Source organism: Cloeon dipterum, chromosome 3 (genome assembly GCF_949628265.1).
Source record: "Cloeon dipterum chromosome 3, ieCloDipt1.1, whole genome shotgun sequence".
In the NCBI taxonomy this organism is placed as follows: Eukaryota; Metazoa; Arthropoda; class Insecta; order Ephemeroptera; family Baetidae; genus Cloeon; species Cloeon dipterum.
Window position 1 is genome coordinate 35,088,401 of NC_088788.1, and position 14,315 is coordinate 35,102,715.

Consider the following 14,315-nt stretch of genomic DNA (forward strand, 5'->3'; position numbering starts at 1 on the left):
GGTTCGCGGCGGGGTGGTGCGTGTCGGCTAGATGTCTCTGGAGTGCGGCGTCGATAATGCGACGAGGTCGATGGGCACCGTGCGGGCCCTGCACCAGACGGTCGTGGGCCTGAGAACGGCCCTCGAAAGCTGCAAGCAGCAAGGCGAGCGGCTGAGCTCGCAGAACCGCGAGCTGCGAGAGCGCCTCCGCATGGACGACGAGGACGACGAGCTTGACGACATCGAGCTCATCTTCACGACCGAGGGCGCCGGCAGCGTGCCGCCGCAGGAGCCCCTCGAGTCCATCATCGAGGATGGCGGGCCGCTCGCTGCCCCGGGCACCCGCCCCATTTACAGACCCCTGGCGCACAGGTAAATTGCATCGCCTATTTGGAGGGAAAAAAGGGTCAAAGGGTCAACGACTGCTGCGTGTAAATGGGGTGCGGGTTTCCCGTCTTCGAGATGCGTTTCTAGGGGCAGTGTGTGTGTGTTTGGTTTCGTGCTTTCGTTCCCCCTGCCAGCTTGTTTGTTACGAATTGATGCGGCTTTTGACGTGCTTGAACAAAGCAAACGCGTGTCCGGAAAGTTTCTTTGAGCGCACGCATGTTATTCTGAAGTTCTGATTTCTGATGCGTAGTTCATTTGATCTACGCTTATTTCAGAAATAAAATTTGGAGCTCCAGAAAATGTTATCGTGAGCAAACAGTATTATAACAGTATTATTTTATATGATGATAATATTATAGTCAATATGATCTTTTTAAAATTTAATTTAGTTTTGGGTTTAAATTTTTTATATACTCTCAGTTTGGGTTGTTCCGAACGATATTAAATTTAAATTCTCGAAATTCTATAATTATGAAGAAATTATGGAATGCCCCTGAACAGAATTGACGAATGATTAATCACTTTGAGATTAGGTTTTCTTCCTTTTTCATTCATATCCACCCCCATCCTTTGTTAACTCCACGCAGAATAACAGAGCCATTTCCAAAGTTATTATTTTTCAAAAAGGGTGTTCCCAGGAAAGATTTAAATCTTTTGATTCTGTCTGCAATTCCCAAATACTTGTTTTTTCTGTTTTTATTTATTTTATTTTTTCTGTTTTTTGGTGTGTTGTTGGGGGCGTATAGGGGTGTCATAATAACCAAGTTCCGCGGGAAATATCTTAATTAGTACCTTTCCCGGAAAAACGGGCCCGCCGGATTTGCCAAATTGTGAATATCTCGAGTTCTAATGAAGCTAGAACCTTCAATTTAGTGTCAAACGATGGCCGACAACTTTATGTGTTCACTCAAATTAATTTTGAATTTTCGGAATACCCAAATTACGTCATCTTAATTGTTTATTCTAGGTATATTGAGAAAAATGTGTCCCAACTGCGTTTCTTATTATGCCTGAACGATAGAGAAACCGTTTTTGCAATACGGAGGGTCATTAAAGTTGAAATAAAAATCGGCATTTTCTGCATCTGGTGAATAGTAAGAAATTAGATATCACGCGATCGTTTTGTTTTGACGCAGCGAGCCTGTTAGGAGTCAGAAAAGACATTGAAAAAGGTTGAAATTCTAACCCTGGCGTCAGGGTCAGGGTTAGCTACATTTGCAATGCGCCAAAAACCACCAGTTTTGGGTTTTTCGAAATTTTTTCAAATTTAAACTCCGGAAAGGTCACGTTTCGCGACAATAAAGTCAGAAATTTGGGGAAATTACGAAGATCGACTTCTAAAATTGTTGGTCTTTTATTGAAAACCAGTCGATTTTTTTTATAAAAATCCCTAATTTTGGTCAGCCATCATGAGAATGTTTCAAGAGAAACTTAAATAAAAACGCATATGTGTTTCTGTAAGATGCGCTAAATTGCAGGAAAAACGCAAAAACAGTTTTTCGCAATACAGTGTAGGTTTATTTCCAGAAAAATGCAGTTTTTGCCAGGGTACTGCTAGGATACACATTCAGAAGAATTCTTTTAACTTTTTCCCACTCTCCACCTGCCTATAAAACTATTTATTTCTGCTCTCAATGTGCATACACACAAAAGATCTCATGCGAATCAATTTTCAATATTTATAGAGACGCATTGCGCGCGACGCGTGCGCCCGCAGCGTCGCGCAGCAGTGCCGGCGCGCAGACGGATGTGACGGCAGTGCAGTGGCGCAGCGAGGGCTTCCTCAACCGGCGGCCGCTGCGGCCCGTGCTGGCCCTGCCGCGGCCGACGGCCTCCAAGCAGCTGTCCAACCTGGGCTTCACGGCCATGGTGCCCGAGCTGAGCCGCTCCGTGGACCACGACCTCGCGCGCCAGCCGCCGCGCACAGTCGAACGCTGGCCCTGCGAGTGTCTCGCCGCCTCCACGCACCACTGGGACTCGTTGCGCAGTCCCTGGTGCGATAAAGGTACGCACATGAGTCGGTTTGAATAAACTAATTTGCAGCAAAAGCGAAAATTTAAAGAGGAAATAATTCCTTGCAGCTCGTAATACTTAATATATATCATTTAATTAAATTTGAAAATAAGAAAAATCCTTTCTGCAGATTTGATTAAAGAGGGGTTTGATGTGCTGGTCGTTGAAAACGGCACTCGAAATTTATAATCCATACAATTATTTGCTAACGCGTAAGTTGTCTGAAACGAATTCTCCAAAATTCGTCTGAAAGCAAAAAAATGTTATATCAGAAATGTTCACTGTTTTTCTAAAGGCTGATATAGGATTGAATGTTTACTTCTCGATCTTTTACACTCTTCGTTGAAAAAAATAGTATTGTACTATAAGTTTAAGCACTGGTCAAAAATTGTATTTTCAGTATCTTTCGGACGAACGAAAAATTCCGTTTTTGGCGTTTCAGATAACTTTTACGGCCAAAAAGGGGAATTCTATTTTAAAAATCTCGAAAACGCAGACTGAAAATTCATTTTCATGTGCCTCATAATAGGAATACTGCGGGGTAAACCATTGAAGGAGAATTTTTGCGGCAGAGTGCCATGATTTACCCACGTTTGATACCGATCCAATATTAATAGCGCCTGCGATTTAAAAGGGTTGGCAAAGTGCACAACTAACAAGTCTAACTGGTTGCATACATGACATTATTTTACCATGCTATGAAATATTAGAGAGGACTCTCTTGCTATAATCATGGGATAAATAATACAAAATTGGTAGAAAATATAGGATTTATTTTTTCCATACAATTTGCACGCAATTGGATAAATCGCGACGACAGGGATAGATATCAAGCAAAAATATCATTTAATTTTGCGGGTAATTTAGCAAAATCTGATATTTACTTGTTCCTCGGCAGGTTCTGATTTTAGAGTTAAAAACTGTTGCTAAATTTCGCAAACAATAAACTCAATGAACAAATTTTACTAAATGCAAAATGATCTTAATAGTTGTCCTGTAAAGCTCTCCTTAAAATACTAATTTAAAGAGCAAAAAGTTAATTGAAAGATTAATTTTTTTGTTATTTTACAGAAAGAAGACGTTTTTCGTGGCGAACGGCGCAAAGCAGTGCGGAAACTAATAGAGGAACATTAACCAGGAATAGCGCAGTCTGGGGTTCAGTTCCCGCGTCACCGGACGTTCCTCCTCCTGGGTAAGCCCGTGGATTATCCACCCCCAAAACATACTATTTAATTGTTTTCTCGTGAAGACCGTACATTGAGTGGGCTGGAGACGAGCAATGCTGCTGTTGCCGGCGCCGCGTATTCTTCTCATCGCCGTCGCTGGCGGCGCCGCCAGCGGCGTGGCTGTGCCGGGGCTCGCTGCCCGACCTACGAACCACGGAGCCCTTGCTGCTGGACCTGCGGCCGCCGCTGTCCTCGCGACCCTTCCTACCACGCCAGCCGCGCGACCTGAAAGAGGACTGCCTGGCCAAGGTGATCGGCCCTGAAGGGCGCGTGCTCGTCGGCAAGGTGCGCTTCGTCGGTAGCGCCACCACTGCCGGCTTCAAAGAGCCGGTCGTCGGCCTCGAGGTGGCCGAGTGCGGCGACTCGGATGGCACCGTCAACGGCCACAGACTCTTCACCTGGTGAGTGTCCGCGCTCGCTATCAAAGTGATATATTTTATTTAGAGATCAAATGCAGTTGTTTGTTGAAAGGAGATTATTTTAAAGATAACTTTTTAGAAAAAATCCTTTTTACCTTTATTGAGGATAACACTACAAATTTCCTAGGTTGGTTGAAATTAAAAAGAAAAACAATGAGAAAATCGGAATGCAAAAATCAAGCATCCCTCCTACTATAAAATCACGATTTATTTCATAATTTAGGGAGTGTTTTCCTTAAGATTCGGCACACCATTGGATAAATCACCTCGAGAGGAACCGAAATCAAGCGAAATAACATAATTGAATTTTTCAAGAAATTTGGTAAAATCTGAAATTTAACTGTTATCCTTGGTCTGAGAGTTAAATGCAAAATTTAACAAATAATAAACTCAATGAACTACTTGCTAGAGTCGGGAATGCAAAATTTTCCTTATTGTCAGCCTCTCAACTTAAATTTTTTAAATGTTGTGATTTAAACTGATGCAAAAATTGAAGTTAATCAGGTTCAAATTGCCACTAAAATCCGACAATGTTTGTGGTTTTAGAGGGTGCAGAGAAGAACTTGACCTCCTGTTCAAGTTGAAAATGGGTAAAATAAACGACAGTGTGTAAAAAATTATATCCAATTATGGGTAGGTCAACTAGCACTGCGCATTCTATAGGGATGGTTGATCAGGTTGAATTTATTTGTTTTTAATTTTTTTGCACTCAAACGTTTATAGATGCTTCAATTGCTTGCAACCTGCGAAAAATTCATTTTTACTATGTATTTACTCTGTATTTTATGTCTGTTGTACACCTTTTGGTGTTTAATAAATATTTCATTCATTCACTATGTATTTAAGAAGGGGTAGTAAAGGGGTTGAAAGACACACCATGACAAGTCAAATGGTGGGTAGTTTTTTAAAAACTGATGCTTATAGAAGCCAAAAAATTGGTGAAAAACATATTTTCCTCGCAGGCCGCCGTAATCAATTAACAGATTGTCGGGTTCTTTAATTTACAAAAACTGTGTATAATTCACGTCCTATGATTCACTGACGGAAGTGGTTACACAGTGAAAAACACAGTGAGGAGTAAATACCAATAATATTTTTGGTTTTGAAGGGTACAAAAAGGGGGGTTGAAGGACTCTTGTTGACTCTGTTTCGGCTGTCATTTCGAGATTAATACCTAGTCTAGCAGCGCAGTGTGCGGTTTTTTAAAATCCAACCATTAGAAGCTTGAGATTCAGGCGAGAAAACATATTTCAAAATCCAAAATAGCGAAGTTTTTGCAGTTCATATTTTTCACTATAAAATTATAAGGCAAATCAACCTTCTTTCTAGCAAATCTGACTACTAAATCAAAATTATTCAAAATTGAGTTATATTTTTAAAATTCGATTTAAGTGACCTTAACCTTTGACTTGTCTTACAACTTTTGGGGTCAACAACTGAGTTGAGATGAGTTCAACGGCGTGTCTGAAGTTTTTTCTACAGCCAACACGTGATCAAAGTTATACGTGACGCATTCAAAATTCCCTCGTTTTGTTCTTTGGACGCTTAAATGGGAATTTCTCAACAAATTTGCTGATGGTTTTTTAGCATACAAAAAACCATCAAAACTGATATACCCCATGAGAAACTGGCTCTTTTCCGGCTTTTCTAGGTTTCCCAGTCACGATCGTCTTTATGTAACAATTTTTCAGTCATGAATTTTATTTTTAAGGTCACAAAAACCATAATTCCATTTTGCAGGCATGTCTTATAAAAAAACCTCTTTTAACTATTGAAATTGTTACGAATAAACTAAGATATTAATTTCTGTTGCAGTGAGGCTGGCCGAGGCCTATTTGTACCGTTCCGAAAAGTCATCCTTGCCTGGCACTGCTGAACCTCCGCCAAGTGTATGATAACTGTGTAAATGTTTCTCTTCGCGCAGCTTAAAATGTGTGTCATAAAAAGAAATTAAAAAACCCTCTGAAGAGTTTACCAGTGTCGCATCAACAAATATATAATAAATATAGTTTTCTCTTCCATTTACATGCGCAGTCCTCTTTAAATAATTGTTTAGAACCATTACTTCATAACACGATTCAAAAGAGAACTTTGCCTTACGAATTCGTTAAATTGATGGAAGCAAAAACTGCCTCTCGAAAAATGGCTTTAATGTTCAAGAGTATGCAAATAATAATTAAAATAATATCTGATTGTTTAACCAAGACTGTGAAATAGAAAGAACAGACACAACAGTCCCGCGGACGTGTAACTAGATGTTCTGAATAAAAGGGATGAAATATAAAAACACAAAGAAGAGTATCATTGAATTTCCTTTATTGAAAATATTTTTTCCAATACAATTGCTTCGCAGCTCGCAGTCTCTTTTATTTTTGTAAATCAAGGTACGTGTGATGCACCAGACACTAAAACCTACTTAAATTGTAATAAAAAAACGATCTAAAATCAATACGAGGTCCTAAAGGCGATTTGAATCGAAAAATCAGTTTATTAAAAAAGCAAGGCTTGATCGATTAGAGCCGGGTGCATCACAGTGGAATAAAAGAGGGCAGCTCACCTAAAACCTTGCTTCTCTCTGGCCGCACGGCTTTGCACTCCTGCTCCTCGGTGGTCTGGTAGTACCTAGTTTCTGCTTTCTTCGTAGCCCCTTCAGCCACCTGAATTTTTTTAATCCAGCATAGCACTTCAAGTAAATGAACAGACGGAAAAATCACCTTGTTTGCTGTTCCCTTAATCGGGGTGGGTCGTTTGTATTTGAAAAGAGACACGGGAGACAGGTGCGAACGCTCGCAGGCGTCACCTTTGGGGCAACGACCCAACTTGTGGAATATGGTGCACGGCAATGAGGTAGATTTCCTTTTGTTGGACAGAATCAAGAGGCTTTTCTGCTTGGCTTGCCTGTTGATAAAAATATGGTATATAGTTGGTCCCGATGTAATTAATTTAGATTTATCTACCTCTGAATGGTTTGGAGCCTTGTTAGTCTCGTGCCACCATTGCTGACGAATCTCTCGCCGCTAATCAGCGTAACGTTTCCTAAAACAAACACACGGCAGAAGTCTGCTTGTAAAAATAATTTGTTCCTGGAAATATCTAACGGATGAAAAAATATGTAACCTGGTCTCGTCTTCTTCCGGTCTGCGGGACTCTTTTTAGTAACAACTGTTGTTTGCCTGACCAGCTTGTTTTTACTCTTGAATATGAAGGGCGAGCTCTTAGGCTTATTTTCAAGAGAAGCCGCAACAGGCTGTTTTTTCAAAATGAGTTTGTTTTTGCTCTTGTACAGCACTCGAGGGCTCTTCGGCAATGAAAGCAATTTCGGATTGACGTGGATGGCCGTTGGTTGTGAAAAGGCTGGATTGACCAGTATTTTCTTTGGCTGCTTGAAGTTTGGATTGACCAGTATTTTTGCTCCTTGCTGGAAGTTTGGATTCACCAGAATCTTCGTGGGTGCTGGAGGAGCAACCACCGCTGGCAGAGGAGGCTGCAGAAGAGCTGGATTGCGCCACGAACGAGAGGGGCCCTTGGGAGCTCTTCTTATGGCGGGGGCGACCTTGACTGGGGAAACATTATGCCTCGCCAGGAAACCTGCGAGTTCAGACGGACCTTGAGTTTGAATAAGGCGTTCTATATCTATAATTCTTTCATTAATCACCTTTTAAATATTCTACTTCGTTGCGGATCCGTTCCGTTTCTAAATAGCTCGGATAACTCATTGTAATCGTCCGATGGGCTAAACAATTCGTCGCGAACTTTCCAACTAGATAAATGCTTTACAGTCAAAGGTGCAGAAAGATTGTCTTTTCCTATTCCTGTTGTTGTTTCGTAACACGTTAAACAGAAACACCAACCTTACAAAATTACACATGAGTTGTTCTTTTTTCGAACATAACTCAAAAAAGGGTAAGGAAGATAAAAATAATTTTTTTAATATTATGTATGTAATATATTCAAAAATAAAACTTGAATGGATGCAAAACACTAACATAATTGCAAAGGGGGACTTACAAAAACTTTATCACGTTGGCTAGCTTTTATTCCCATTACGTTGCTAAAACAATTAATGTTTCCATTCACTGGATGGCGCCACGGGCTACACAACTGCAACGAAACGAGGGAAAATCGCTGATCAGCCGGCACAAGAGGAATTTACGGAATTTACAAACAAATTAGAAATTTCATCCAGGTTTTTAGTTTAATCTTGAAAAATGACAGACATTGGCATGGATTTCTCCGTGACGTCTGTCCCTCCAGACGGCCAAAGATGGTTCTGCGAACTGGACGGTCGTCTACACAGTCGGCCTCGACAGGGATCTTTTAACCCTGAGTCACCTCTGCTGGCGGCCCTGACTGTTAGTTAATTAATAATTTTTAACGTATCATATAAAATATTCGTTTTAGGCCTACTGCGAGAACTTGGACGCACCGAGTGACAAAGCGCATGACCACTGGCGTGCCCCTCTGGACCATCAGCCCGGCGGCCTCTTCCTGTCCGCCCCGACGTCAACGGCGAAAGCTGCTGTGGCCGCCTTCTACCACCACGGCTGGGTGGCAGGCCTCGAAGTGCTCTCTAAACAAAATCGCTTGCTGGACCGCGTCCTCCGCTCATTGGCTCCCAAGCACCAGGTCGGGGGTCACCGGCCTCTGATGGCCGCCCACCCGACGGACAAAGAGCTGGCCGTCGCTTTCCGAGAGGATGTTGTGCGCGTAGTTGGTTGGGCCAAAGGACAGGCACACGACTTCAAGTCTAAATTCAGGGTGCTCTGCCTTGGTTGGCGGCCGTATGCCCACCACCTCGTAGCTGGTTGTGCTGCTGGACTGCTCGTGTGGAGTGCCAAACAGGTGAATTGTGTATTAATTTTTAAATAAGAATAACCTAAAGAGCTTTTCTACAGTTCTGCACAATATAAAACAGCAAAGCAACGGCAGAACCAAAGCCAGAATATTAATAAAAATTAAATATATCTAATTGACAGGAAAACAAACAGTATTCAGATCTGCCGATGAGCACCGGGCGGCACTGCCTGCTGCCCAGTCCAAACAGCTGTCCAGTTGCCGCCGTGGCGTGGCAGCCAAAGGGTGACTACCTGGTGGCCGCGGCCGGCAACGAGCTGTACCTGGTGCGGCCCGAGACTGAGCATTGGTGGCTTCTGCCACGGGGAGCGGCCGCTCATCTGCTGCTTTGGTCACCATGCGGCCGGCGCCTGCTGGCCGCCTCATCCGGAGCCTCCTTCCACCTGTGGAACGCGGCCACCTGGACTGCTGAGCGGTGGACCGTTGCGCGAGGCTCCTTGGTGGCCGCCGCCTTTAGCCCAGACGGCCGCCTGATGCTGTTTGGCGATGAGGCTGGCCTCTATTGTCTGCCGACGGACGGACAAGCTTTCCTTATTGAGCAAACGCGCGTGACCGCCTTGGCCTGGGATGGGACGGTCCTGGCCGCTATTCATCATGGCAGCGCTGCGGTTCATGTTTACAGCACCAGAACTGATCCCCAACTCAACATTAGACCTTAGTAAGTTGCTCATCATTCAAACAGTTAGAAAATTTTAATTCTAACAGCGCAGAAACTAATTTCTTTCATAAACAACATTTAATTGTGTTTCAGTTTTGTAATTGATGGCAAGGAAGGCGAAATAGCATCATCTATCAACTTCTTCCCTGGCGCCAAGGGCGCCTCCTTGTTGGTGATCCTTTGGTCTTCAGGCAGAGTCCAATCCTTCCCTTTCACGACACAAGAAGCCTTTAGCAAAGCCAACAGCCGCAGATTCTGAGACTGAATTGTGATTTTTTTGTACATGTCATATATAATCTCGCAAAAATAAATTCGCTGTGAAACTCAACACAGATGGACGTTTTTATTTGATCAGAAAGAGATCTGGGTTTGCTTCGGATGGCAGGGTGATTTAGTCTTCATGGTCGGGCCAGACGCTGTCGATTTCCTCCTCGGCCGGCTTTGTCGCTTCCGCAGCAGCCTTGGGCACCAGCAGGTTGTGTACTGCCGGCAAACGGAAGAAGTAAGAGGAAGCCACGCTGCCCAAGGTGGCGCCCAGCCAGTAGACGACGAAGAACTGCGCGAATGTGTGTCCCAGGCAGCCCATCTTGAGTCCCGTGGCCAGCAGGGGGTTGTAATAGCCGCCAGAGTAGTTGAAGCCCATCACCACCTTGCCATTGGAGAATTCGATCAGATTGGTAGAAAGAAAATTCGGTAGATGGCAAAATCCGGAAAAAACGGGCTTCTCGTAAACAACAAGTTGCAAAACGAGTATTTTTGAGTTCAGGAGAAAGTGATAAAATCAAAATTGCAGGTGGAACATCCCTAGATTATGCCTGATGTCAAATAAGACCATAACAAATTGTAAAAAATCGAGCCCTGGCGTCAGGGTAGCTCTCGAGCAATCGATATCATTAAATTCGCACATGTGGCTAATTTAATGACACCTGACGGGCTCTGTATTGGTTTGATCTGCAAGAACTGCACACCGTTGGGACAGCAATGTCAAGAGCTTCCAGAATTTGTCAATTTGACCCTTTGGAAACCTTCAGAGGTAACTCAGGAACGAGATTCTGGGCATATCAGGGTGTTTCCTGATCACCCTGATGGCTTCCACAGGGTAAATTGTACATATTCTGGAAGCTCTTGACTTGCACGTTCCAAAGTTGTGCAGTTCTTGCAGATTGAACCAATACAGAGCCCGTCAGGCGTCATTAAAGTGGCCACATATGGGAATTTAATATATCGCTTGCTGGAGAGCTACCCTGACGCTACGGCTCGATTTTTTTACCTATTCTGATGGTCTTATCTTACCTCAAGGGATGGGTCTAAGCATGTTCCACCGGCAAAAATCGACTTATCATGCGATTTTTATTTTATCACTTCACCCCTGAACTCAAAAACACATGTTTTTCCAACCTTTTTTACTCTCTGCGTAAGTGCGTATCTAGAATTCTAGGAAAATGAAATTCACTAGACATTTAGATCCTGAACTCAAAAAAATACTTTTTGAAAATAAATCCGTGGAAAAGCCCAGCAAGCAATATTTTCATTAATTGATTTACGCTTTTACCAAAGAAGTGGCGATGAAAGAATCAATGGCGGCGCCTTGTTTGGGACCCAGCTCGCTGATAGTCCTTGAGGAGACACGGCAGATAAAGGTGGCGCCCAATTCTACCAAGGCACCATATAAAACGGGCACCTGGAAAAATTGGGAAACATTTTTCAGTGAAAGTGAATTATATGACACATGAGCAGAGTGTCCATGCTATTAAAAATACCTGCAAGTCGGCGGTGCACCTGGCGGTTGCCCTGCCTTTGTGGTTTTCGACCATTTCAAGGCCCCAAATGAGTTGAATGTACTGGAAAACGGAGAGGGCGCCGATCAGGCCGAAGATTGTCTTGAGCACGACGACCCCGTAGTTGGTGCGGCGCTCGAGCAGGTCCTCGATGAAGGTGTAGGGGCAGGCGGTGGCGTCGCCCCAGTGCTTCGACCACCAAATCGTCAGCAGGAACAGTGACACCGCGTACGCTCCCACGCCGTAGTTGTCAGCGACTGCAAAGTGAGTTATAGTTATGAGGAAGGCAGGATATTAACGATTGAGCTGAGGTTGGAATTGTTCTGAAGTGTCTTTACTCGAATTAAATCAATCTGAGCGCGGGTCAAAATTCAAAATCAGCCGCAGCAGCATTTATCATTTTAATAGGTGAAAATTTTCTTGCATAATATTGTTCTCCTTGGTATCTTTAATTGTTTACACATTCTGTTAAGAAATTGAGTTTTATTTTATTGAGGGCTGTGAATTTTAAACATTTTTTTTTTTTCGGAAAAATAGTCGACTATTTTAAGACGGCATAGGATTTCAACTAATTGCATTAAATCCGCTGTCGGCAAGGGTATCGGATTTTGATGTAATTTGGTGGGGGTGTTTTGCCCTAGTGGACCTAAGGCCAGCCCAATAAAATTTATAATTTCAAAATTGCCTACTTTATAGGGGCTCAAAGTTGGCCAATTTTTAAAAAGTTGATTTTTCAGGGAAACTATTTAAGTATAAAGATAAATATAAAAAGGCGTCTAAAATTATCTACGCCCATCAACTTTGCTACGTTGACTAAATTTCTTGGTCAAAGGCCAAGGTCACTAAAATTTGACCTAAGATATCAAGAAATTCCTGATTATCGAAGAGAACAAAAATGTTTATTTTTCAGATTGCCAAAATGTGCCTCATTGAATAAGGAAAAAATAAAAAATGATTTTTCCGCATTTTTGAGAAATTTGAATTTACATTTTGAAAACGTGGTTAATTTTGCCCCAATATTAGACTCTGTAATTGTAGTCGTAATACTTTCACGCGGTCAGATTTGGTTAGTAATTTAGTTAGTGATCCCTTTTAAATTGATATGAGTTTTTAAAAGGGTTAAAATTAGCCCTAGAGAGATAAGTTTATTTTTTCTTTGCTGAGAAAAGAGTACATAAATAAAAACTTTTAACCCTTTAGCTAAAAATCACGTTGTCCGTTACGGACCCCACCGCTGAAGAATCAACGAAATTTGAGAAATATGGTGCAACGTATCTGATAAAATTATATTTGCCAACTTTTTACCCTTAATATTTTATCGCATTTTTCTGTCAAAATTTAACTCTTGCAGTTCCCTCTAATACCCCATTTTCACCCCCTTGTTGATTTCCGATGAGTCGTTGACTCAGAAATAATTTGTCATAGCAATGATTACGCGGTCTGCAACGGTTGAGAAAAACTGTCAATTATATTTCTAGATTTTACAGCCCTGTAAAATGAATTAAAACGCATACTTTTTTAAGCATTTTTTAGCATTACAAAGTGGTCGAAGGAGAGAACGTCAACAAGAAAACACGCGGTATACAATAACCGTGCGCGAAAATAAATTTTGGCCAGTGGAGCCACGGGGAGGAGGCGGTCTACTGAAATGAACAAACCGAAAGACACACGCGACGATCTTCGCCAGTGCCAAAAAAAACTATGTTCGTTCTGACACTATGTTGAAATTTTCTAAAAGTGGTGTATAAAAATATGATTCGCTTACTGATGATGAGTTCGAAGCAGCATCCGCAGAGTTCGAATGCGGCGACCATTTCTTCGAGGCATTGTCGCCAGACGCCAGGGTCGGAGGCGCTGCGCACCGCATTCCGCAGGTACTGGCTCAGGGAGGCGGTGAAAACGATGCACAACACGGAGTACGCGAGTGGACTGATCTCCAGCACATCTCGCACCCCTATTCCCACCAAATTTACACATTTTTAGTTAAATGACAGCCAAACAAATAATAAAAAAGATTAAACCTGAAAATTTTTACACAAGAATCAAAATTATTCTTGCAACAATATATGTTTCAGTTTAAAGTAAAGCTTTATAGAAAATTTTTGAAAACTTCTTTTTACCTTTTATACTTGAAAAGGATAAAAACTTACAGGATTTTCCGATTAAAAAATTGCTGATAAACTTTTTACTTTAAGAGTAAATCATTGACAAACACAGAGCACAGTGTCTTCAATTAAATTGGACCAGAGAGAGCCTAAATAGGAGTGATAAGTATACGAATAAAAGAGATCTAACCGTCGAGAATCTCTGCGATGCTGATCCTCATCGCGGCGGCGGCCGTCGCACCGAACTGCAGTGATATTCGCTTTCGGCCCCGCAGCGGCTATTTTCGGCGGCCCCCCTCGTCCCGCTCGCCCACCGACCCAACGCGAGGCCAAAGAGCCCCTCAACCCCTTTGCGAAAACGCTCTCGCACTTGTTGGCAGTCGCCCGCGCGACAAACAAAAGCCTCCGATCCGCCGTTGTGCACATCTTTTCGCACACCGTTTCAAATCAGTTGCTTTTAATTAATTTCAGCAGAAAATCGAAATAATGAAAAATCATAGAATTATTAAGGGACATTAAGTTTTGATAAAATAGTTATTTTGGCAGCTAATTTGATTGTATATTACTAGAAAATAAAATGAAATCTTCATTATATGATTTGAAATGAACGTTGTTGGCGTAAGTAATCAGATTTAACGCCCTCTTGTTGCACCACGGACGTTTTTTTTTAAATAGGACGGTGGTTTACCATTGGTATCGCGACTAAAGGGACCGAGACGCGATGAAATTAAATAGAAATTTAATAGAATTGAGTTCTCGCGGCAAACAACATAGGCAATAACATAAAGAACACTCAGTTCTAACAGAGTTAATATTTAACTCGAAAATTTCACCCCCGGAGGCAGAGGGGATGGTTCTCAGTCCCCCGAATATGACCTCGAAAAGATAAAATTAAG

General features: G+C 42.3%; 4 protein-coding genes across 5 annotated transcripts; 2 read left to right on the forward strand and 2 right to left on the reverse strand.

Moving 5' to 3' along the window:
• Positions 1 to 10: 10 nt before the first annotated feature.
• On the forward strand, positions 11 to 6,045 carry LOC135939776 (uncharacterized). Its single transcript, XM_065484341.1, has 5 exons — positions 11 to 351; positions 2,052 to 2,371; positions 3,451 to 3,571; positions 3,629 to 4,006; positions 5,840 to 6,045. The coding sequence occupies exons 1-5, from the start codon at positions 32 to 34 to the stop codon at positions 5,898 to 5,900; spliced, it is 1,200 nt and encodes a 399-aa protein (XP_065340413.1). The 5' UTR covers positions 11 to 31; the 3' UTR covers positions 5,901 to 6,045.
• Positions 6,046 to 6,323: 278 nt separating this feature from the next.
• Positions 6,324 to 7,844, reverse strand: LOC135939779 (uncharacterized). Of its 2 annotated transcripts, XM_065484344.1 has the most exons (5): positions 7,680 to 7,844; positions 7,142 to 7,612; positions 6,982 to 7,060; positions 6,739 to 6,922; positions 6,324 to 6,681 (listed from the first exon to the last, which is right to left on the reverse strand). In XM_065484344.1, the coding sequence occupies exons 1-5, from the start codon at positions 7,738 to 7,740 to the stop codon at positions 6,553 to 6,555; spliced, it is 924 nt and encodes a 307-aa protein (XP_065340416.1). In that variant the 5' UTR covers positions 7,741 to 7,844; the 3' UTR covers positions 6,324 to 6,552. The 2 variants fall into 2 exon arrangements, with proteins under 2 accessions (XP_065340416.1, XP_065340415.1); XM_065484343.1 differs by having other exon boundaries at positions 6,324 to 6,922.
• Positions 7,845 to 8,098: 254 nt separating this feature from the next.
• Aladin (aladin) lies at positions 8,099 to 9,864 on the forward strand. The gene is made up of 4 exons (XM_065484597.1): positions 8,099 to 8,376; positions 8,426 to 8,866; positions 9,001 to 9,536; positions 9,630 to 9,864. Exons 1-4 carry the CDS (start codon positions 8,233 to 8,235, stop codon positions 9,793 to 9,795), a joined length of 1,287 nt encoding a protein of 428 aa, XP_065340669.1. The 5' UTR covers positions 8,099 to 8,232; the 3' UTR covers positions 9,796 to 9,864.
• On the reverse strand, positions 9,855 to 13,734 carry AQP (aquaporin). Its single transcript, XM_065484598.1, has 5 exons — positions 13,610 to 13,734; positions 13,080 to 13,268; positions 11,297 to 11,571; positions 11,089 to 11,217; positions 9,855 to 10,185 (listed from the first exon to the last, which is right to left on the reverse strand). Exons 1-5 carry the CDS (start codon positions 13,638 to 13,640, stop codon positions 9,928 to 9,930), a joined length of 882 nt encoding a protein of 293 aa, XP_065340670.1. The 5' UTR covers positions 13,641 to 13,734; the 3' UTR covers positions 9,855 to 9,927.
• Positions 13,735 to 14,315: the final 581 nt, after the last annotated feature.